Source organism: Protopterus annectens, chromosome 1.part0, assembly GCF_019279795.1.
Source record: "Protopterus annectens isolate FY-2018-M chromosome 1.part0, PAN1.0, whole genome shotgun sequence".
NCBI lineage: Eukaryota > Metazoa > Chordata > Ceratodontiformes > Protopteridae > Protopterus > Protopterus annectens.
The window spans coordinates 1,632,485,586-1,632,511,297 of NC_056725.1; the positions used below are offsets into that span (position 1 = coordinate 1,632,485,586).

Sequence of the window (25,712 nt, forward strand, 5' to 3'; positions counted from 1 at the left end):
TTCAGGCTACAAGAAGTTTCTTATGTTGGTCATTTATTTATAAGTACAGGCCTATGACCAAACCCTTCAAAACAAACAGCCATTCTCAAGATGCCAGCTCCAGACAATGTTCAAGCCCTGCAATGTTTTCTTGGCATGGTCAACTACCTAGGCAAATTCATTCCAGACTTGAACCAACTATTGGCACCACTCAGAGAGCTGACACGTAAAGATGTATCCTGATCTTCGTCAGAGCAACACCAAAGAGCATTTGATGTCCTGAAGCACAGAATTGCCAGTCTGCCAATGTTCAGCTACTTTGATGTTCATAAACCAGTGACACTTTCTTTGAAATGCTGAAATGATGCTTTGAAATTTGGACTTGGTGCAGTTATTTTACAAGAGGATCAACCTGTTGCCTACACATCAAGAACTCTTACCCAAACAGAACAGCAGTATGCCCAGATTGAGAAAGAGCTTCTGGCAATTGTTTGCATGTTCGAAATTCCATGATTATGTTTATGGCAGATCTATCCAGATCGGAACAGATCACCAGCAATTAGTCACTATCTTGAGAAAGCCAATGCATTCAGCTGCAGCTAGACTACAATGCATGATGCAGAGATTGCGAAAGTACAATTTCAGTCTTGTCTACAAGAGAGGCAAACTTCTTTATCTTGCTGATACATTATCCAGATTACCCAGAAATACCACTGAACAGAATGACAATCAAGGTTCTCAATTGCTTGATGATTTTGAAGTCATGGAAGTGAGAAATTTTTCTTCCACACGTCTTCATGAATTAAGAGAAGACACAGCCACAGATCCAGTTTTACAAAGGCTCAACCACTTTATCAATCAAGGATGGCCGTCAAAGCAATCTAGTTTACTTCAAGAAGAGCAGCCTTGTTTTCCATACAGAGATGAGGCTTTGTCTGACAAAGGTATCATAATGATAGGTCTGAAAGTCATTGTTCTGAAATCCTTAGAACCTGAGTACATTACTGTCTTGCATTGTGGTCACCCAGGAACTGAATCTTCCAAAAGTAGGGTGAGAGAGAGAGTATTGTGACCTTCTATGTCACAAGATATTGGGAGAGCACTTTCTTCTTGTTCAGTATGTAATAGTACAAAGCATCAGACAGAAAGAACCACTTCAGCTTAACCAGATTCCGGAATTACCTTTATCTACAGTAGCCACTGATATCTTTGAGTGGAATGGTCAGCATTATTTGGTGTTAGACTCTTACTCCAAATGGTTTGAGATTGACTTACTTCTAATTTAGCATCTAGTACTGTCATTACTAAGGTGAAACGTCATTTTGCTGTACATGGTAGTCCACACAAAGTTACTTCTGACAATAGCATGCAGTTTACAAGCCAACAGTTCAAAGGATTTGCAGAAGACTGGGACTTTACTCATGTCACAAGTAGTCCAGTGTACCCGCAGTCAAATGGTTTGGCAGAACGCATAGTTCAAAGTGCAAAACAGTTACTTGAGAAGTCAAAATGAGATAATACTGATGTTTTCTTGAATCTTTTAAATCTCAAAAATGTTCCTTGTGATAAACATCTTGGGTCACCTGCTCAGAGACTTCTGTCAAGATGAACCAGAACACATTACTACTCAGTAGTCAACTGTTGGTTCCATGTGTCAAGAACAACAGATCAGCGAAAGCCACTCTGTTGAAGAAGCGCCTATCCCAGAAGTCCTACTGTGATAACACCAGTAGACCCCTCAATCCATTACGAGAGGGAGATGTGGTAAGGATGCAAATGTCCAAAGGTTATGATCGGATTGGTGTCATGAAGAATATTGGTCCAGAGCCGAGATCGTACATTATAGAATCAGAAGGAGCAACTTTTAGGCAGAATCAGAAACATTTGAGACTGGTGTCCGAGCCTACACCACAGCAAATAGTCTGTGAGAAAGACTCTTTATCTCAGAGTGAGTTGTCCGATGTTCCAATTCCAGAGAAAGTTCCAGAGGATATTTCTGTTCCTATGATGAATCCAGAAGTTCCTGATACAAGTTGTGCACTGCTGACTGTCCCTGTTGCTAAATCTAGTCCCAGCTATAATGTTACGAGATAAGGTTGAATCTCCAAACCCTGTAGCAGATACAAAGCAACTTGGACATGAACATTGTATTTTGTTTCTAATGCACATAGTAATGCATGCCTAGCTCTAACATTGTTTTGCATGAAGGGCAATCTTTTAAGAAGGAGGATGTAGATCAATATGCATGTGTATATACCTTTAAGAAGCTATGCGAGGGCTTGCACTAGAGTATAAGTACTAAGCCCGTGCGAGCCTGACTGCCATTTTGTAGTTAGGTGCTGGGATGTGAACATGCATGTATGTAAGCTCTGCTTGTTAGTTTGTATTTAAGGATACTGCTAGCCATCCTGATGTGTTTGTATACATTAAAGCATCTGAACAAACCCCAAGCCTTATTATTTGTATTAGATACGAACGAGCGACAACCTAGTTTTGATCAGGTCAGGTGCATAATGAGGAACTAGACATTGGAAAGTGAAAGGTTTATGATTTATGTTTAAGGAGATTGCTTTAAATTGTTCACATGCTTTTGGGAATTTTGAGTTTAGCCATTTAGTTGACCATGCAAATTAGCTGTTATGAGATGAGCTGAAAGATTAATTGAGGTACAAATGCAAAGATGGTTTAGAAGAGAGCGTGTGTGAAGGGGATGAGCTGGTGAGAAATGCTGGCACATGTGTTGGCTTGACTTAAGGGTGGGAATCATTTTGTCCATTTGTGAATATTGAAATTTAACATGTACACTCAGGCCAGCCTGTATACTGGCTATCCTCTCCGCCAACTTATTTTCCTAATCGTTTGGTTTGTCTGGCTTACACTATCTGATTTTGTCTTAATTTATTATTTGTTTGAAAATGCTACAAATCATGAATAGGTTATGATTGATTTATACACCTGATACTTTATAGGTTCACCAGATATTCTCTTTAAGTTAAATTTCTTCACTTCACAAGTGAGACAGTGGATGGGGCAGTTTTTAAATCTTCCAGAGGAGGAGAGGAATAATTTATTACAAATGGGAAACAAAGATATTTAGGAAATATTTAAGGGCGTTATTTGGCTCTTAATAATCTGGTCCAAGTGAGAGAGAGCGAGTTCTGTAGCAAAAGAATGCAATACTTAGTAATGATTGGCTCAGTAGAAGGAGGACAGAGCCAGGCAAGAGTTTTGATAAACAGAGTGATGATTTAGGAACAGAGGTTGCTACGAGAGTGATATGATGTGAAGTTGTTCTATCTCGCCATTCATTCTTACAGGTGGGTTCGGAGCCAATCCTTGGCTCTGAGTCGGCCTGCTACAAAGCTCGAGGTCTTCAGACAGTTCGAGGCCAAGTCCCTATCCCATGATGCACCTTGAGTTACCCCAGATCTAGTTTGCCGCTGCAACAGATCTGAGGTTTCCTAGCACAGCTTGGGCCAGTATAGCTTTTTTCTATAAAATTTCGTCTTACATTTTCATAGTTAGTGATAATTAGTCTTAGTTATAACCTTAGATATTAATAGCTTAATATTTGATAGTTCTCTTTTTCCCTTTGGCCTTCGTTTTTTATAGGCCTTTAGTATTCCCTTCCCCCTTTGGTGTGCCTTTTAAAAAAATATTAGCATAGTGTTATATAGCTTTGTAGGGTTTAATAAGCTTATATAAACGTTAGACATTTTGTGTGTGTATTTAGATAGCTATTATAGTTAAACTACATTTATACCTTTTCAGCCCCTTTGCTTTGTTTAAGGGCAAATTCTGTACTTTAAGATTGCTAAAGTTTCTGTGTGTGCTTTCTTCTCTGATACTATAGTTTGCTGGTGTATAGTTAAATTTTTTTTGTTACTGTAGCATTTAACATGGCTGACCAAGAAAAGCACAAACATCCCAAGTCTGGGTTTAAGAAATGTCCAAAGTGTGGACAAAAGATGTCAGTGACAGATAGTCACGTAAATTGTGTTTACGGTCTTGGAGCCTTGCACTTGCAAGAGAGCTGCGCTATTTGCCATTCTTTTTCTAGCAGAGTTTTACATGAGAGAAAAAGAAACCTCATTGATAGAGGACTTTTGAAAATCTTTTTTTCAGGAAGCTTTGAGTGACCAGGATAAATCTAGCCAGTCCCCCAAGTCATCTAAGTCTTTTAAGGCTTCTTCCACTGATGTGACAAAATCTAAAAAATGTCGACGTCGGCTCCACAGCCTTTGGAGCAGGTCCCCAGTCCTGGAACCGGTCTCCGAAGTATTAGTATCCCATTCTCCAGTCGGTACCACCCTCCTTTCATTCATCTCAGTCCTCGATCAGCGTATGCAATTTGGATGTGGATCGTATGGTGCAGAAGTTGTTACAGGCACCAGTGTGCTACATTTTTTATCGGTTCCGACCCAAGTTGTTTTGGAACCGAAGACTGTTATGCCATCGACTTATTTTCCCCCTCCGAAACATACCGGTCCTTCTGAGCTGGAGGAGTTGGACCTGATGATTGTTGAGCCTTCGGAGCCGATGCCTGCTCCAGTGTCATCGGTTCCATTTACTTGGACTTCCTTAGTGCCTATCAAGGGGTCTAGAAGCTGATACTCTCCGGTCGGGTCCGGGGAGAATAGTCGAACTGACCTGTCTGTTCCGACTTTGCCTCTCGAGACCTCGGCTCAGACGAGTTCGGCTCCTACCTCTGGTTCGGAGCCCACTGTTCTGGTGCCAAGGGGATTGGTTGTTTCTTCGGACCCAGCGGTCCCTTCTCATCGGAACAGAGGTGCCTTTGAAGCCATGAGGAGAGTGATGTCCCCTAAGACATCTACAACCTCAGGTCCAACTACCTCCTCCCCAAAAGCACCTGTGTCCACTTCCGCCTCACAGATCCCTTTGGAGACCCTGAGCCTCAGGAAGCCCCACTGGGTGGCCCCTGCTCTTCAGAGACCTCATCAGAAGTTCCCACTGATGAGATTCCCAGGAAGAGAATTTGCAAGAGGAAGCACCTAGACTCCCTGCGGGAGTCTCTCATGTCTGATACCGACTTAGATGAATCAGAAGGGTCGCCACGGTTCCCCTCTGAAGATATTTCATTTGCAGAGATGATAGAAATCCTTAAATAGAGGGGTGGCTGGAAGTCCACCAACACTACTGAAGATGAGTCGGTTCTCCTGAAGGCTTTCGGATCTCAACACTCCATCTCTTGGGTGTCTCTGCTCTTCGATGAGCTCATGGAGTTGGTCTCAAGAAGGGTGTGGGACTCTCCAGACACCATGGAGCCTGTCCCTAGGAGGCCCAATAAATTTATTTCTGCCCCTCAGGATAAGTCCTTTCTCACTAAGAGAGTGCCAGTTGACGCCATGGTGGTTGCGGCAACCACCAAAAAGGAAATGTCAGAAACGTCTTCCTCTATCCATCCTCCTAACAGAGACTGTAGGATCATGGATAGATACGGGAAGCGCATGTACAGTTCAGCAACTTTTGCCATGCGTTCACTGAACTATTTCACACATTTTACGAGACTGCAGAGAGACCTCCAAAAAGAGCTTGGAGATACTCTTCAGGGTACGGTTGCTGCAGGAGCTTCAGACAGAGTTGCCTCCCAGCTTGCTACCCTTAATTCCATAGTGAAATCATCCATGCGTCTCATTTCATATGCAGCTGATTGAACGAATAGGGCAGCGGGTACAGAAATTGTTCTCAGGAGGCACTTTTGGATGCGCTTGTGTTCCTTCATGGAGCCCTTTAAGTCATCCTTTGTCAACACCCCTTTTGATGGCTCATCCCTTTTTGGGCCCAAAGTTAAGAAAATTTTGACCAGGTGTGAGCAGGAAGGAAAGACTCTGTCTGCTGTCGGAGTCCATTTTTCCACCCCTACTAGACTGTACCTCAAGGGTCAAAAGGGAGGAAAGATGTGGTTCCGAAAAGCCCAAGGAGCCCTTTTGGACATACATGGTGAACCCCCCCCTCCAGGGACAGAGGAGGGGGCAATAATGAAAGACGCTGCCCTCGCGGCAGAGGGGTTCCTCAAAACCAGGGTGACAGAGACTAGTTCTTTGGGAAGCCCTACCAGCGCTCCTTAAAGAAGGCCCGACTGTCCTGCTCTGGAGGCAGTCAGTGGTCACTTATCTTTGTATCCAGACGCCTTGCTCAAAATAACAAACAACAGCTGGGTACAAAGTAAAGTTTCCAGAGGATATTTCATTCCCTTCGCCATTCCCCCTCCGTTGACAACAAAAATCCCGGACGTTCCACCCAGTTACAGGGAACAAGCAATAGTAGAGGTCCAAATGTTGCTAAGAAAAAGAGTCATCCAACCAGTCCCAGCAGACAAGATAGGATCCGGAACTTACTCAAGATTCTTTTTAGTTCCAAAAATGACAGGTGACTGGAGAACTATTTTGGACCTCAGCAGACTAAACAGATCTGTCAAGAAAGAGAAGTTCCAGATGGTCATGCTTCAGTCGATACTTCCCTTCTTTGGGAAAGACAATTGGATGTGCTCGATAGAGCTACAGGATGCATACTACCATATAAAAATGGCCAGACCATCCAGGGATCATCCGCGCTTCTGGCTGGGAGCCAATCATTACCAGTTTCGAGCCCTGCCCTTTGGTCTCACTACAGCCCTTAGAGTGTTCACCAAATGTATGGCAGTGGTCACGGCTCACCTGAGGCGTTTAGGATTCCAGGTGTTTCCATACTTAGACGATTGGCTCCTCACCACCACCAGGCATCAGCTAATACAAGCCAGGGACACCACTCTTACTCTTTGCAATCACCTGGGCATTACCATAAATTCAGAAAAATCTACCTTGTCGCCATCGCAACATATTGTTTTTATCGGAGCAGAATTGGACGCCACCACCACCACCACTTTAAAACTTCCAGCAGAAAGAGTTTTACTACCTCGTCAGCAAGTCCAGAACATCACATCTAGAGACAAGGCTCCAGCATCAGAAGTGCTAAAGTTGTTAGGCATGATGGCAGCTGCAATAATAGCGATACCGTTGGGTCACATGGACATGCAGATTCTACAATGGCTGCTATTTACTCAATGGTCTTATCAAGAGCTCCCAATGTCTCATCTCATAATTGTGACAAACACATGAAAAAAGAATCTTCTGTGGTGGTTGACCCTGTCTTCAAGTAACAATAGGTCATCCTTTTATCCTACCTATAGCAGCGGCCACAGTGACCACAGACACTTCCCTGATAGTTTGGGGGGGGGGCATTTTCAGGGAAGAACAGCCCAAGGCACATGGACTGAACAGGAAACACATCTGTATATCAATGTCCTGGAGATGAGAGTGGTACTTTTGGCGTTGCAGTACTTTCAGGACTCTCTTCCTCTGGGAACAATTGCGATTCAGACGGACAACATGTCAGTGGTCTGGTACTTGAGCAAACAAGGAGGAACCAGGTCCTATCCCCTTTGTCGCGAGGCCCTAAGAGTATGGCAGTGGGCTTCATCCACCCAGCTCTTTCTGATAGAAACGCACATCCCGGGGAAATCCAAAGTGATTGCAGACAAACTGAGCAGGGCAATTTTGTTGCCTCGGGTGGTCCCTCAAAAAAGAGATAGCAGAGAGAATATTCCACAGGTGGGGCCAGCCCTGCTGCAACCTTTTTGCTTCCCACATGAACACAAAATGCAGAAACTTTGCCCTGATTCCCCCTCCGGGAGATTCCCCAAGGGGCGCACTTGTACACGATTGGCCTCCAGGTCTCCTCTGTGCATTCCCACCAATTGTCTTGACACCCAAAGTATTACAGAAAGCAAAAGCCCTGGAAAGGACCATCATTCTAATAGCCCCTCATTGGCCTCGTCAGATTTGGTTCCCCTTCCTTCAACTTCATCTTTTGGAAGAGCCTTGGATTCTGGACCCAGTTCCAGACCTTCTGACACATTCGTCAGGGGCTGTTCATCCCTCTCTTCAGTCCCTAAAATTGACAGCTTGGCTGCTCCAATTCCCAACATAGCCAGGTTCCATAACCTCTCAAATGAAATGCAGTATATTTTAATATCTTCTCATAAATCCTCTTCTAGGAAGTTATACCTTAGCAAATGGAAGAGATTTTCTATATGGGCTTCTCAGAATAACACTTATCCCTACCAAGCCCCACATTTCCTCTATATTAGAATTTCTGACTGTGCTTCTCAACAAAAGAGCTGCGGCAGCTACAGTTTGGGTACAACTTGCCGCCATCTCTAATTTTCACCTTGGCTTTGAAGGATTGAACATAATGTCACACAAGCTTTCCAAAGCCTTTCTCAAAGGGACCTTCCACCTTAGACCACCAGTGAAATCCCCGTATACCCCATGGAACCTAAATTTTATGCTTTCACGCATTATACTCCCACCTTTCGAGCCAGCTTCCTCATGTGATTTGAAATTGTTGTCTTGGAAGACTATCTTTTTAGTAGCCATCACGTCTGCCCGTAGAGTATCAGAGCTACAAGCCGTGTCCATAAAGCCTCCATATTTGATTTTTCATGCTGACAGAGTGTCCCTGCAAACAAATCCTTCATTTTTATCTAAAGTTTGTACTGAAGCTAACCTTAACCAAATCATAGATTTACCAGTGTTTTTCCCCAAACACACCAACTACTTGGAGTATATACTGCACAAACTTGATGTTCATAGACAGCTCAGATTTTACCTGGATAGAACCAGAGAGTTCAGAAAATCAGAACAACTTTTTGTTTCCTTTTCAGAATCTAGGAAAGGTATGCCAGTGGCAAAAACAACACTATCTAAATGGTTATCTGATTGCATCACCTTCACTTATTCAACTGCCAGTTTACCTTTACAACACAAAATTAAAGCTCATTCTACCAGAGCAGTGTCCACATCCTCTGCTTTTTCTGCTAGGCTTCCTATAGACAACATTTGTGCAACAGCCACTTGGTCAAGACCTCATAACTTTTTCACTCATTACAAAGTTGATAAGACCTCCAGGGACAGGGCCTCCTTTGGTTCTACTGTCCTGAAAAACATACTCCCATGAGCCACCCGAGAAAGTTGGTGCTTGGGATGCTACCCATCTGTAAGAATGAACGGCGAGATAGAACAACTTCACATAAAGAAGTTATGTACTCACCATAACGTTCCATGTGAGTTGTTCGTCTCGCCTTCATTCTTACTTACCACCCGCCTATCCCCTCCAGGGTTTTTTGAAGACCGAGATACTAGTTTTATCATGTTTGCTCAGTCTTTCTATGGGTTTTCCCTAAAAAAGTGATAGAATGGGACATGGTATTGTTAGATGCAACAAACACGATCTGAGGTAACTTAAGGTGCATCATGGGATAGGGACTTGGCCTTGAACTGCCTGAAGACCTCGAGCTTTGTAGTAGGCCGACTGGGAGTCAAGGATCGGCTCTGGACCCATCTGTAAGAATGAAGCCAAGATGAACAACTCGCATGGAACATTATGGTGAGTACATAACTTTTTTCTGTATTTGGGTAAAGACTCTTTGGAGGAACTATTAACTTGCATCCAATTTAATAATGTGTGATTTTTAGAAGTGGGCGGTCAACGTGAGCTGGTTTTGCAACAGTTTGTCATAATGATAATTAGATGGGGATACACACTGAATTCTCCAAGTTATATAAACATTGAATACTGACGTCACCCTTGATAATGGCTTGTAGATTGAAGTAGGCATACTATTTAACATTTTCATTGCAGTAAATGGATTGATAGTTTTTGAAATGTAAATTAGAACAACATGTAGTTTAAGATAACCACCGGTTAAGCATTATGAAAGTATCCATTTTGTCTCTTTACTTGTGTTGTTAGTGGTGATTGCTATTACAGAGCCCCTAAGTTTGTGAGTGATCGTAAGCATCACACTAGCATTTCTTCTAGCTCCTTGTCCCTTTCTAATAAGTACTTTCTAAAAATGCGTTTCTTGATAGTTATGGTGTAGTATGACCTGAGGCATGAGTAAGTGATGCATACTTTGTTAGGTTTTCAGTAGTGCACCAACTTTCAAAAAAAGTAAATTTATTTCTGGTGCTTCCTGTACTGATCTTGTGAGTACAGGTACCACAAGGGCAGTACTAGCTGAGTAGTTGTGCTTATTCTGGAGCATAATTACATTATGTGTGTTTTGCAGTAGTAAAGATAAAAATGCTCTGAAAGCAGCATTGGTGGGATCTGGAGAAGGAAGATGCATGCTGATTTTTAGTAAGTACTGTACAAAACATGATTTTATGTTTAGTAAGGAGCCAAGAGGTACTAAAAGTGTGATATGTTCCACCATGTTGTTGTTTGTGAGAGGCAGAAGAGGGAGTGGGGGGAAGCAGAATTTCTGTGTACCGGGTAGTGAGCCTGTGTAACTTGGTGGCTGGTGGTGAAATGAGTGGGCTGTGTTTGCATTGGTTTTCTGGGAAAAAAAAACACTAGATAGTTTATATTAATTCTGTTCACTGTGCTGTATCTGCCACTGCATAGGTATAATGAAGAATCCATAGTTTCATTGAAAGTTAGTGTATAGTTTATTCCAGATCATACCTCTCAACTGTCCATTTTTTCGCAGAATGTCCAGTTTTTTGGCTAATATTTTTGGTCTGTTTCTCATAAAATCTGTGGTTTTCTGTCAAATCACTGGGATGATTTGAGGTTTGAAATCAGTAAGTAATGGCATACATTCCAGTTTCAGACTTCATATTCTTCAGAAAAATGCATACCAAGACCAATCTTGTTGTTCTGTCAACTTTCTAAGTTTATAAGAACAATATTTAAAATCTGTCTCTGTTTTTAGTACTTTGTCCCAGTTATGTCAGCCTTTGTCTAGATTTATTGAGCTAAGCGGTTGAGAGGTATGTTCCATATAGTTGTCAGAAACTTTGCAACATTTCCATCCTTGATTTACTTACTTTGTCAGAATGCAGCCACATCATTTGTGGAGTTTGTTATAGTTGTGCTACAGTCTTATAATCTAGTGTGCTCCATTCACTAACATTGTCACTGTGATCAGAAACATCTTCAGTATTGCCCTTGCTGAAAAAAAAAACACTGCTGTAGAATATACTGTTCATTTCTGCCACACATTACAGATCAACTTTATTGGTATAAATGCCATCTTGGGTGTCCACTGAAAACTGGCTGTAGGCCCAGTGAGACCAAGGGACCTTGTCTTTTCTTATATTAAAATGTTCTACTGATGTGAAATGTATTATGTACTTCTACAGATGCTTAACTAAATGTATTATTTTTAGTTTCTGCATGGTACAGAAGCCTTCCAGAAAGCACTGAGAGAGGAAGAAAAAAGACGGAAGAAAGAAGAGAAAAGAAAGGAGATCCGAAAAGGACCCAGAATCACACGATCACGGTCTGAACTTTAACATAAACTGAGTCCGGAAATCTTGAGAACAGTACACTGTCATGTCTGATATCACTTTGCCAAGTTGAGAATGAGGACAAAACTACAATTATTGATCCACCGTGGGACCCTATCAAACTATATTATAATATTTTTGTTTTGTAATCCTGCTCTGACATACCCTAGTAGATGTGTGTACAATATCAGAGCCTCCCTTTTTGTTCTACCAGGGCTTCTGCTTGAGTTACTTCATACTGCAGGTTTTTAGAGTGTCATGACTGCCATATGAATGTAGTTTGTACTTAATCAGGAGGGGTTATGGGGACCAAAACTTGTCAAAGTTCTTTCTGGTTCCTGTCTTTTTCCAGTGTCACTACAGTCTCGAGTGCTTACATCCTGATGCAGGAACTCTCTGCACTGCTGCCTTGCATGAAAAATTAATAAGCCCTGCGTGGACCATTAAGCTCTCCATCTCAGTGAAGGACATCAGTAAAATGGTTCAGTATGAGACTGTGCTTTAATCTGCTTGCAAACTAAGCCTTCAACAATTCTGTCAGCAGTCTTTTTCATTTGCCTTTTGTTTTCTAAATGTCATACTGTGATATTTAGAAAAAGTTGCTGCTGCCTTTTAAAACGGATGATAATGTGAATGTTTTCATATGCTGCTTTTCAACAACAGATATTTGAATTTTTATGTTTACAGATCATTTTATGAGGTTTTTTTTGAGGCATTTGATATCTTCATTAGCCCTAAGATCTAGCAATTTTAGCATGACAATGTTTCATGTTAATCTGTGAGGATGATGCTATGAACTGTAAAGATATTGACAAAATCTTATAGGAGTCATACTGTGTGCTTCTTACAATTGAATTAATTCTTTATTGATTATTTTGGTTGTTAATACTCTTACAATTCCAAAATTTTTTAAGACAGGTGTAAAGTGATGCAGCAGTAAAATAAATGTGTGTGAAAATGTTTGATTTATTTAACAAGAACTTTTATAAAGCAGAGATGTTGATGATTAATTGTAAGATGTGTGGAAAATAGTGTATCATCATCATACTTTGGATAATCACTTTTGTTTTACTTTTGTAGTAGATAATATTTAACTTCATACATCAATGTGAGTGGATCCAAAGTTGTTGTTGTCTTTCAGCTTTTCCCGGTTAGGGGTCGCCACAGCAGAACTCCGGTCCGCTAATGATTGGCAGTAGATTTTGACAAACACCGAGGTGCCAGCTCGACGTTCAACCTTCAACGAAGGCACACCCATTTACGCATGTCTTTCAAACGCCCACCCAACCGTGGGGAGGACATGCAGACTCCACACAGAAGGCACTCCCCACACTCCAGCCAAAAATCGAATGGGAGAACCTGTTGCTGTGAGGCAACAACGCTACCGCTGCACCACCGCAGATGTGAATGGATCCAAAGTATACTGTCTAAACTAAATTCTTCAGCATTTTCTAATGTCAACATTACCTCCATCGTGACATCATACCGTAGCTAAATGTCAGTCCCCACTAGACTCATTTAAAGAAAAGTGGAGCTCAGTAAGCAAATCATGTCAGTAGCCAAAACTGACATTGAATGTTGAAGACTTAAAGAGAGGAAAAATGGAAACATCAAGATATTTGTATGAACAAGTTGGCAAAGGTTGTGAGTAATAGTACTGAAAACTCCAGAACTTGTGCAGTGCTTTGAATTCAGCATTGAGTAAGGCACAATGTCCATCAACGTTGTGTAGATAATTTTTTACAAGAACAGAAATTCAGATTGCCATAAAAATATATATACATTAGTATAGGCAATACCTGCATACAGCAAAATGTAGTGTATGAGTAACAGTGGATAGGCTGATTTCAATCTTAATGTCAGGTGATGTCCTGAACTTCTTTCTCAGGGTTTCCAAATGCATCAAAAGAATCATAACTTCACTGCAAACCACTGTTTGTGTTGTTTTTGTTAGTTTTAAAGTTACTTCTAAGGACCTTGAGAATAAAGGGTGTGAAGTGGCAATTTGATGCATGTTTATTTGTTTGCAGTTTTATACAGTATGCTGGCCAGTGAAAAAATGGCTGTGGTAAGAGACCATCTGGTCTGCAATGTACAACTTCTTGTCTCTTTGAGTGTTATGAAATTTCCTAGTGATTGGCTGAATATTTTATTTAGCTATACAGTGTCTTTGTCTTTCCATCCTCAACAGATAGTGTGCTTATGCACTGCAGTTGAGTACTTTTTTATCTCTCCCATTCCAGAAGGTGGTCTGTTTGACCAGTCTCTTTAAAGTAGTTAAAACTGTTGCAATATTGCTCTGATATAAGACAGTAACTTTAATGTGTGATCAGACTAAGCAACACTATAGTTTTCAGTACATGGCATTATATGATTAATGTATGTCTTAACATATGTTTTATGGTTCAGGTTATTACTGGTAATACAAAAATATATTATTAACAGAAACTTACAGTTTTTGAAAGTAATGTCTTTTCCTTTTGCATTTTTAAAGTCTTAGCTCTTTTGCTTAGTGAAAACTCTGTAATGCAGTTAAGTTTGCCATATAAAACTGTTTTACCTGATATCTAAGCTTATTTGTACCTTTCCTAGTAACTCATTGGCAGCATCATAGGCTTTGATGTTTGAATAAATATTTTTTGAGAACTTTTATCAGTAGCTGTTAACCTTAATTAATGGATTAACTCAAGCACCTAATATCAAGTTGTAATAGCTTTTTTATATGCATTGAAGAGTCTACATGTAAAACAGATAAGCATATACTGGTATAACTGTTCAAAACAGTATAAACTGAAAGAGATGCAGTGGTACTGTACAGACAGCCTTGGTTTGTTCATTTCTTTTTGAGAAATCTTACTATGCTCAGCATTAAGATATCACTAATGGTGCTGTAGTTACAGGTTTCTCAATCTGTTCTTTGTGGGCAGTTGCCTTCTCCCTGTGACATGCCAGTATATCAATCACCTCTGCCTGCAGACATTAAAAACAAGATGGTAACCATGCCTCATCCTATTTTCTTTTATTTTTTTTTACTTTGAAAGTAGTTGCCTTTTGATAAAAGAAGTAATTGCCCACATTTTCCTCCAAAGAATTCATTAAAAAAAATATTTTCATTTTTTTTTTTTAATTTACTGCTTGCTACCCTCTGTTTTTTTGCTACAGTTTCCCATTGTTTTCACTAGGGAAAAAAATATTAATGTAACCAGTAAGTCTGATATATTTCCATGTGCACAGTATATATTTGACTGCAGCTTGTAACAGAACTTAACTGAAGTTCAGAGGAAAAAAAATGTAGTGTAAAGTAAATTAATTGAATGACACATGATTTCTTATGGCTTTCATACGAGTTTGACACATAAAGCATAAATGAAGGAACCTTAACTTCACTGAAGTTCAGAGAAGAAAGGAAATAGTTTAGTGACAAATATGGCACTTGCCCCTTTCTCCAAACTAAAATTATCTCTTCAACATGCCAAGGTGCACCACCACTATGAGCTGTACCAGGCCAAAGTTTTGGCTGGCCTAGAGCGATGTTCCATGATCCATTTAGAAGCACACTTACTACAAACATGAAAAAAAATGATTCTGTCATCCATAAATTGTTTCATTATTCTGAGATTCATTTAAGTGACAAATCTCTCTACAACTGACATTCGTTCTGAGCAAGACTGAACACATTTTTGCTTTACTATCAAGAGAAGAATAGGGAAATGACTTGCCCCCTAATTCACAGGTGTGGTATAAAATGCTTTAGATTAATGATCCCACCTTAATTATTTAGATTTTACTATATATTACACATTTTACAAATGAAAAATGTATTATCATTCCTTTCGGTAAGAGTGATGTTCCTGCTAACTACTACATCAGTAACAACACCCTAAGTATGCACTCAGTGGTAACAGACCTGGGCACACAGGTTGACAGCAGCCTTATCGTGGATCACCATGTCTCCATAGTGGTAAGAAGGGCATTCTGTATTGCTCACCTCATAAGTAAGGGCATTGTCTCCAGAAAAAAAAGAAGTTATAATATCCCTGTACTCTTACTTCATCAGGGCAATAATTGAGTACAGTGCCAGTTTTGGTATGTCCCTTTCCAAGCACCTACAGCAACTGGAGAGACCACAAAGGTTCTTCACAAGGAAAATTCAAAGTCTTCAGCATCTGTCCTATGAGGATCATCTGAAATCACTGTCACTTTATTCTGTTTCAGACTGCTCAGAGGTGATCTTTGCCTTGCATATAAGGCAATCTTTCAGCCTGCTTTATTGGAAGTGCTGCATATCCATAAGTCAAATGGCACAGGGGTTGCTGGCTCTAATGACCTTAACCTGGTATGTGACATTAGTAGAACCTAATGGAGGGACAGATTTGTCTCCCAGAGATTACCACACCTTTGGAACAGACTCCGGCTTCATGTCAAGCAGAGCACCTCATTGGCCCTCTGCAAACGCAGTCTGGATTATTGGTTGGGTAACCATAAGTTCACTCCAGGGGTTCTGCCTATGTCCCTGTTGGACAGGGGTGATAGGTGTTGATCGTGGAAAGGGTAGAACTTGGCTCGACTCGTAAGGGCCCTAAGGTTATTAGCCTAGTAACCTCCTATGATCCTTTGAATTTACTCATGGTTTAGAATCTGCTTCCCTACACTTCAAGTGTGGACTGGATGAGGTTCTATTTGGCTGAGTTCAGCTGTGTGAAGTCAAACTCCCAGATCAATGTTTTCCATAGAAAATCACTACCAGTGTGGTTTCTAAGTGTGTACAAGCAGTGGTCACTTTCTTTTAGGAGATGCCAATTCATGTTGGTGGCTTGCCCATGCATAAGGGTGCTGGATGGCTTCCCATCCTACAAAATATGCATACATTTAATTTTTTCAACATGGTGAATTCCAGACTAGTTGGACTTGCCAAACTGGTTCTTTACTGACTTGTAACTCAACAGATTACAGTGAAAGCTTTGAAATCTCCACACAGTCAGGTCCTTTTTTTCATCCTGCTGCCAAGTACATAATAGTGAAGGCATGGCAATTCTAAGGCTAGTCCTACAAAATTCAGTCATGACATATGCTACACCTCAAGGGAAGTGTATACCTTTTCAGTCAGTTAGTGTATCATTTCTGTAAATATAGTAACAAGAAATAATTTTGCCAAGAACAGCTTAAATAATAGCTACAGAAATATGAATCAAAAGTAAAACAAATTGTACAGCAGTAAAATGTGCTTAAGTAAAGGCCAACTTGACCTGCTTGCCATGTAACAAAAAATGATGACAAGGTAGCCAAAATTGTTGTGTCTTTCGGCTTTTCCCAGTTAGGGGTTGCCACAGTGGAACTCCGGTCCGCTAATGATTGGCAGTTGATTTTTACATGCCGAGTTGCCAGCCCTGACGCACAACCTTCAACGAAGGTACGCCCATTCACGCATGTCTCCACGCAGAATACGCTCTTGCTAAGAGTCGAACCGGTCAGCGTCTTACTGTGAGTCGACAACGCTACCGCAGCACCACCACCGCAGATACAAGGTAGCCAAAATATATAATGAAAATTCAAGTGTAGTTATCTGAGAATTATAAGAAGTAAATTGAATAATTTGCAGTCTGTTTAAAACAGAAAGAAACAATTTCCTCAAGTACAATGATCAGATGTAGCATAAAAATCTGGGCCTGAAATAGAGTAGGTCCATGATGATTTGATGTAAACTTCATGATGGTTTCTAGTTCATGATTTTTTTCCCTTGAACTTGGGAGACATATGCATTTAAATATATAGCTGTATAGGAAATAAATTTTGTCAAGAAAATCGTACCCAGGTTAGTCCACTGTGTTGGTACATATACATTTATTAAAGCAGATGGTGCTGTAAATAATAATGCATTACCTTAAAAGCCAACACAAAATTTAAGATGCATTCCTGCCGGGACAAATTGTGTGCTAATAGCAATAATAGCCTCAGAATTATACAAGGACCCTCCAAGTGTGGTCTTCAAGAGGAACTAAGGCATTCAACCATTCTTGAGCTTGTTGCAGTACATCTCAGGAATTCGATTATTCATCTGTCAGTCTGCAGCTACCAACTGTTTTTTTTTTTTCTTGTTCCTCGTTAGTCAGCTGCAGATTTGGGGAAAAGCCAGTTCAGAATCTGTTCTTGCACCTCCAGTCAGGGTATAGGACTTAGACAGCCAAGCCTAGATATCTTCACTGTCATATAATAGTTTCAGAATGAGAAGAAAGATTCCATTCATCTTTCTTTTGTAGCCAGTGATCTGACATTGGGAATAAATGAAACTAACACTGGAGCCCTGATTAATTGGAGGAACAACTATGTTGATGTTTCCCCTAGAAAAAGAGGAAGGTATATGTCATATACTAAATGAAATTGAGAAAAAAAAGATGTTGCACATCTGTATTATGCTCTACTGAATTTACCAGTGGTTAGAAGATGAGTTTAGAAATACTGTATAACAATGGAAGAAAAAAATAAGAATTAGAATTTGTTATAAAACTTTAAATATGAGGCTATGGATGCTTGAATCTGGGATTGAGATGGGTCAGTGAATTTAAAATGGATAATAAACTGCATTTGTATACTGAGTGTCATAATACATTAAAGCAGACTGAGGAACTATCAGCTACATCTGGCAACCTAAACTAAATTACAAATTTGGAGAATTTACTGACTGGATAAGGGAATGTTCATTAAGAAGATATGTGAAGTTTGTGGAATAAGTAAAGAGAAATAAAAAGAACAGTTGTGGGGGGGTTGTATTAGTGTCAAAATGAAAGTACACATAGGAAAAAAGACAGAGACCGAATTTGTGAAGCAAAAAAAGTATCGATCAAAGTCCTAAAATATTATACAGAAAATTGACATTTGTTGTTTTCTGCAAATTTCTGGAAATAGATAAACAGTAAGATGAGGAAGAGTCCACAGAAGTAGAACTAATTATAAAGACTAAAAAGATATGCAATGAAAAAAAAAGATTGAAGAAGAAAGATCAAAGGAAAGAGGAAAAAAGAATAAAGAATGGAATTACTGTAGCTTAAGTTCAGCAGTCTAAAACTGAGAATATGAAGCTGTACAGTGAAACAGTGGGTTAGGAAGCTGAAGAAGGAAGTGAATTTCTTAAATGGATATGAGATCTGTTAATGCATTTGAAGAAACAAAGTTAAAAAATAGATGAGGTAAGAAATGGTTGTGGTTATTGGAAAATGGTAAATGTTCTGAGATTTGTATGTATTATTATAAAGTTACTACCATCACAGTAGATAAGGCATGTTTGTGACTAGATGGTTCAAGAGAAAAAGATGATGCACATATATACAGAAACTGCTAAGATATAATATAAAAAAGTTTCATATCTTATTGTAGATGCAGAAATACTATGAGTTGTTAATTTTAATTGTGCTGTGGGAAAGAAAGGGAGAATAAAAGCATTTAGAAAGCAAGACACATATGAAAGGAAAAGAAATAAACTAGTAGATCTGAAAAATCTTAAAGGAAAAGTGTACTTATAGAAGGGGCAGTGTATTTTTAAAAGTTGCATGTGGGTGAGCAAGTCTGTTAAAAGAAGTGAAGATGGTTGCTCTGAAACATGATATCTGATTTCCTTTTCATTTGTTCCTCAGCTGATGGGTCTCAGATCCAACTCTCAAGCACCTCTCTTTACTCATAATGCCCTGGTCACCCTGTAATACCTCAGATCTTGTTGGCCACCTTATCACTACAGAAGCAGATCGTTCTTGTAGAGCTTTTGGAGTGTACTTTATTTTGTATTGAGTTATAGTAATCTTTTCTAATCACCTCTTCCTCCCTTACCATAGTTTTTTTGGTTTCTATTGCATTAGGGTTACCGTTTATTTTTCCTTCCTGTTTCTTCCTTCTTAGTTTTCCATACCATTTCTGGTACGTCCTTTCTTCTTTCTGTCTGTTTCTTCCTACACTTCACAAGGTAACCTTTTTCTTCTACCATTGTGGGTAGTTTTCTGTTAAAAAATAGCTTAACATTTTCTTTTCTGTGTCTGTCAGCCCATTAATTTGTTGTTGCTATTGCTGACAAACCCAATGGGTTTAAGAAATGCACTTTCTGTGGGAATAAGGTCCCTAATTCTGATGTCCACAGGGAGTGCATTTATTGTCTGGGTGTAGGTCATTTAAATGCTGAATGTTCGATTTGTGCGCTCTCTAACTTTAGGGCCCTTAGTGACCAATGTAACAAACTGGTCCTAAAGGGTTTGTTACCATTCTCTTCTTTTTCAGGGGCTCAAATCCCTGCAGAAAGTTTTAAGGCCTCTTCGAAGGCAAAAGATTCCAGGAAAGTCAGCTTCAACTTTCAGCTTCCTGTCAAAGTACAGAAAATGTCAGAATTGATACTTACCAAGTCTAAGTCTACGAGGGCCTGGTCCCCAAGGTTCTGTCAGGACCCTGTCACTCCTCGCCTCCATTCTCCCTTCCTACAAGAGACCCAGAGGAGAGACTCTCAGTCCCAGTCTACTACTTCATCCATCAGGTCCTCCAGGAGCCTTTCCATAGCTGAATTGGACAGGATAAGGAAGTTCCTCAGAGCTTAGACTCAGATAGGGGTTATCTCAGCTCTATCTCTCATTGGATCTGTGAGCCTTCCTTCATTTTCCTACACTGTAACTTCTTCTTCTCCGATCTGACCAGCGATTTTGGAGCTTCTGATCAGAGAACACAGAGTTCTGGCTTTGGATCCAAAGATGACTAGGTCTTCAACTCAGAATGTGTCGCTTACTTGTCGGATGCCAGTTCCCTTGGCTCAGAATGAGTCTTAGAGCTGAAGCATCAACACTGGGTCCAGGAGGCATGGTTCGATTCTGAGGTTGTCAGAGTCGTCCCTGCCCCTCAAAGTTTCCGCATTGAACAGCTCAGGTCTGACTCCCTCTTAGAAACAGGGAAATGGGCAGGGTAGAGACATAGTGGTGTTTCAGGCTTCAGCACCGATGCAGTCAGCTATGCCTTCTCCTGGTCTTTCTGCAGTCGAGGTGGTGGAGAGGGTCTTCTGTCATCTGAGAGACATGACTACTCTTTCTTCAGATTTTACAGCCCTGTCACCATTGATTCTAAGCTCTAATTTTCACAGACCTATCACACAGGGACAGCTGGCCGTAGGCATCCAGACAATCCATTACAAGGACTTTCCCCTCTCTTGGCTATCTCTCCAGGCCATCCTACTGAGGAAGCTCCCTGCAAGATAATGTGTAAGAGGAGGCACATAGACTCCCCTCAGAAGTTGCTCACTGAGGACACTGACTTCTATGAAGGAGGGTTCCCCAGTGTCTACACCACATGATGTCTCCTTTGGAGGCATCTTAGAAATTTTCAGGCAGAAAGGTGGTGGGTCCTTCAGTTTCCCTTCTCAGTGTTCCCAGAAGCTTTTGGTTCCAGCCCATCTATGTATTGGGTGACTCCCCTGGCTGATGAGCTTATAGATTTTGTCTCTTGCCGGGTGTGGAAGGAGCTGGATACTGTAGAACCCATCCCCCTCCATCCTGACAAGTTCCTTGCCTCTCCTAAGGACAGGCCCCACTGGAGCAAGGGGGGGGGGCTGCTGATGCGAAAGAAAGAGCTGGCAGAGCAGAGCTCTTCTTTCCATCCCCCTAACAGAGAGTTCAAGGCATTGAACAGATTTGGAAAGTGCATTTATGCCTCACCAATCTTTGCCATATGGTCACTGAACTATTTGGCACATTTCACCAGACTGCAAAGGAATTTGAATTGAAAAACATTTCCAAATCCTCTTCTGAGTCCATGTCTGTGGAGGACTACAAGAAGCTTTTTTTACAGCTGGCCACCCTTCTATCCATCTGTAATGTTTCCATGAGGTTAATTTCCCATACTGCTGAGGGTACCTCACAGTCAGTGGATTCAGACATAGCCACAAGGAGACATGCCTGGATGCGCTTGTGCAACTTTGTGGAGGCCTTCAAGTCTTCATCAATGCTCCTTTTGATGGATCATCCATGTTTGGCCCCACTGTTAAGGAAGTGCTTTCTTGGAGTGAACAGGATGTAAAAACCTTGTCTGTCATGGGCATCTGTTTTTCTACCCCTCAGAGATCCTTTTCCTGGAAAGAGCAGGAAGGAAGGAAAATATGATGTGAAGTTGTTCAATCTCGCCGTTTATTCTTACACATGGGTTTGGAGCCGATCCATTGGCTCTGAGTCAGTCGCTTGACAAGCTGAAGATCTTAGAGTAGCTCAAGACCTGTTCCCTGTCCCATGATGCTCTCTGTCCTACCTCAGATCTAGTTTGCCGCTGCAACAGATCAGAGGTTGTTTGGGGAACTCGGGCCAGTTATTTTAGATTTATCTTCTTTTTAGCTAATCTTTGCTGATAATTACAAAAATATAACAAGCTTTATGTTTGTACTGCTTTTGGGCTGTTTAGCCTTAGAATACTTTATTTAGAGTTGACGAGTTTCGTCTTTTTGTCAGAGCGGTTGCTCTTAGGCCTTTGGCCATTCTTTAGTTAAACCCTATCCCCTTATTATATGGATTAACGGTTTAGTGTTATAATTATCTATAGTGTGTTTTATTGCCATTAGTGTGTGCAGTTTTAGCTGGATATATTTGATATATATATATATGTATATATATATATATATATATATATATATATATACTCTTTGTGGATTATTATTTGTTCAGGGGTCTGACAACTTACAACCATTTGTGACTTTAGACTTGCAGTAAACTTTTTTCCTTCCTACTGTTTATGATGTCTGACCATGAAGAAAAGCAGAAATCTGGCTTGAAAAAGTGTCCAAAATGCGGGCAAAAGATGTCCATTACAGACACCCATGTGAACTGTGTTTATTGTTTGGGGTCTGTTCACCTCCAGGAGGATTGCTCTATCTGCCATTCCTTCAGTAGTAGGGTCTTACTGGAGAAGCGAAGGAAGTTAGTAGATAGAGGCTTATTGAAGCCAGATTTCCAGGAGTCCTTGGACAAGGCTGACCAGACCTCCAAGTCTTCGAAGGGGTCGAAGTCTAAGGCGTCTTCGGATTCCAAGTCATCAGCTCCGAATGTTACTGTTAAGGTGCGGTTGCCGGCTCCGCAGTCTTCTGAGCCATGCACCGAGCAAGTGTTTCGGAGCTGGTCCCTGGTCTTGGAGCTAGTCTCCGAAACCTTGAGGTCAACTATCCTTCAGTCAGTGGCGTCTTTGGTTCCTTTGACTCATTCTTCGAGGACCCTCTCTGATGTGGATGTGGACCCAGTGGTGCAGAGGCTCCTCGAGAACCCGGCACTTGCTAAATTATCGGCCTCGGGGCCTACGGCCATGGCACCTGCTGTGACTACTCCTCCTTCTAGCTGAGCAGGGCTTTCCGAGCTGGGGAAGGAGGATCTGATGATTGTGGAGCCTTTGGAGCCAAGGCCTGTTCCAGTGCCCTCAGCTCCGTCAACCCTGACTTCTTCTGTTCCATTGGAAGAGTCTGGTTGCCGACACTCTCTCGTCAGTTCCGGGGGGAGTCGAACCGATGCGTCGGTTCCAACCCTTCCTCTTGGGGCTTCAGTGTGGATGAGCTCGGCTCCATCCTCTGGTTTGGAGCCCACTGTCTCGGTGCCGGGGAATTTGCCGTCTTCTTTGGAACCGGCGGCTTCTTCGGGACAGAGCAGTGGTGCCTTCAGTGCTATGAGGAGGGTTATGTCATCCACGACACACCTGTCAGGTCCCTCCTCCTCCCCTAAAGTGCCACTTTCTGCCTCTACATCACAGGTCCCTGTGAAGCTTCAAGACCCGGAGCCTCAGGTGACCTCATTGGGTGACCCTTGCTCTACTGGGATCTCACCAGAAGCCCCACTGATGAGGTACCCAGGAAGAGACTTTGTAAGAGGAGGCATTTAGATTCCCTGCAGGAATCTTTGACATCAGACACCGACTTGGAGGAATCAGAAGGGTCCCCATGGTCCGCCTCGGAGGATATCTCCTTTGCTGATATCCTGGAAGTCCTAAAGCAGAGGGGTGACTGGCAGTCCATTAGCCCTACTAAAGATGAGTCGGTGCTCCTGAAGGCCTTTGGGTCTCAACCTTCCACCTCCTGGGTGACTCCGCCCTTTGAACTTGTAGAATTGATTACTCAAAGGGTATGGGAGTCTCCTGATTCTATGGAACCAGTCCCTCGGAGGCCCAGCAGGTTTATCACCTCCCCCCAAGCTAAGATGTTCCTCACTAAGGGAGTCCCGGTTGATGCCATGGTGGTGGCGGCAGCCACCAAGAAAGAGATCTCAGAAACCTCTTCTACTGTCCACACTCCTAATAGGGATTCCAGGATGATGGACAGACATGGGAAACGCATCTTTAGTTCTGTGACATTTGCTATGCGATCGCTTAACTACTTGACTCATTTTACCCGTCTTCAAAGAGATCTCCTAAAAGAGCTTGGAGATACTATGCAGGGTAACACAGATAGAGCTATCTCTGAGAAGGTGACAGCCCAACTTAATACCCTTAACTCCATAGTGAACTCATCTATGTGGCTCATTTCCTATGCAGCCGATGGTTCGAGTTGGGCAGTGGGTTCAGCGATAGCTCTGCTGAGACAAGCTGGATGCACTTATGCTCCTTTGTGGAAGCCTTCAAGTCTTACTTTGTCAACACCCCATTTGATGGCTCTTCCCTTTTTGGGCCCAAAGTCAAGGAGACTCTCACTAGGTGTGAGCAGGAGGGAAAGACTCTATCTGCCGTAGGACTCCGTTTTTCCACCCCTACTAAACCATACCCCAAAGGGCAGAAAGGTGGAAAAATGTGGTTCCGTAAGTCCCAAGGAGCTTTCCAGAACACACATAGTGAACCCCCCTCCAGGGGCAGAGGAAGTGGTAATAATGGAAGATGCCACCCCGGCGGCAGAGGGGCTCCGCAGAACCAGGGCGACAGGGATCAATTCCTTGGTAAGCTCTATCAGCGCTCCTGAAAGGAAGGTCGACTGTCCTACTCTGGTGGTGGGTCGGGGATCGCTTGGCTTTGTGTCCGGATGCCTGGCTAGGAATTACAACAGATTCTTGGGTACAAAGCATCATTACCAGCGGTTACATCATTCCCATTTTACAAAACCCACCTGTGGGGAAAAAAATCTCAGACATTTCACCCAGTCTCTGGGGTCAAGCAGCCATAGAAATCCAGAGGCTGCAGGAAAAAAAAAGAGTCATCCAGCCTATCTTACTTACTCCAGATTCTTTTTAGTTCCAAAGAAGACAGGGGACTGGAGGCCCATTTTGGATATCAGCAGACTCAACACATTTGTAAAGAAGGAGAAATTCCGGATGGTCACGCTTCAGTCTATTCTCCCATTCCTCAGAGTGGGCAATTGGATGTGCTGTATAGATATCAAGGATGCGTACTACCACATCAAAATGGCCAGGCCATCCAGAGATCATCTGCATTTCCGGCTGGGAGCCAGTCACTACCAGTTCCGAGTACTGCCCTTTGGACTCACAACAGCCCCCAGAGTATTTACCAAATGCATGGCAGTAGTTACGGCTCACCTGAGGCATCTAGGATTCCAAGAGTTTCCATATCTGGATGACTGTCTCCTTACCGCAGCCTCCAGACATGAACTAATTATGTCCAGGGAACACACACTCAATCTCTGCTCTCAGTTAGGCATTACTGTCAATTTTGAAAAGTCTGCATTGTCGCCATCACAGCGTATATCATTTATTGGAGCAGAACTAGACACCACCACCGCCATAGTAAAATTGCCCCTGGACAGAATAACTACCCCCCGAAACCAGGTCTCGGACATGTTGCAGAAAAGGAAAGTACCGGCCCATCAAGTACTGAAGCTACTTGGTACCATGGCAGCTATGCTCTTCAGTTGTTACTCTTCACCCAGTAGTCTTACCAACAACTTCCAATGTTGTCCTAGTCATAATTACAGACTCCTGCAAGAAGGATCTTCTCTGGTGGTTGACCAACCAACAAGTTACATTGGGTCGACCATTTGTTTCTCCCCCATCAGCCAAGGTGACTACGGATGCTTCTCTGATAGGGTGGGGAGGCTTTTTCAGGGAAGAACAGCCCAAGGCACCTGGTCGGAGACAACAGTCACAGTTGCATATTAATGTTCTGGAGCTGAGAGCAGTGTTTTGGCGTTGCAGCACTTCCACAACTCTCTGCCTCTAGGGACTATTGCTATACAGATGGACAACATGTCTGTGGTCTGGTACATCAACAAACAAGGGGGAACCAAGTCTTGCCCTCTGTGTCGAGAGGCCTTGAGAATTTGGCAGTGGGCAGTATCCATCAGGCGCTTTCTGACAACAATGCATATCCCAGGGAAATCCATCGTGATAGCGGACAAATTGAGCAGAGCCATTCTGTTACTGCACAAGTGGTCTCTCAAAGACGAAGTTG

The 25,712-nt window shown here is 41.9% G+C and overlaps 1 protein-coding gene across 3 annotated transcripts in view; it reads left to right on the top strand.

The window, feature by feature from the left end:
• CCDC134 (coiled-coil domain containing 134) overlaps positions 1 to 12,298 on the top strand; it is a 1,075,626-nt gene extending 1,063,328 nt beyond the window's left edge. For all 3 annotated transcript variants that reach the window (XM_044068206.1, XM_044068214.1, XM_044068222.1), the window contains one exon: positions 11,217 to 12,298. In XM_044068206.1, the coding sequence (XP_043924141.1) occupies positions 11,217 to 11,342 (126 nt within the window). In that variant the 3' untranslated portion in view covers positions 11,343 to 12,298. The remainder of the gene's footprint in view (positions 1 to 11,216) is intronic.
• Positions 12,299 to 25,712: the final 13,414 nt, after the last annotated feature.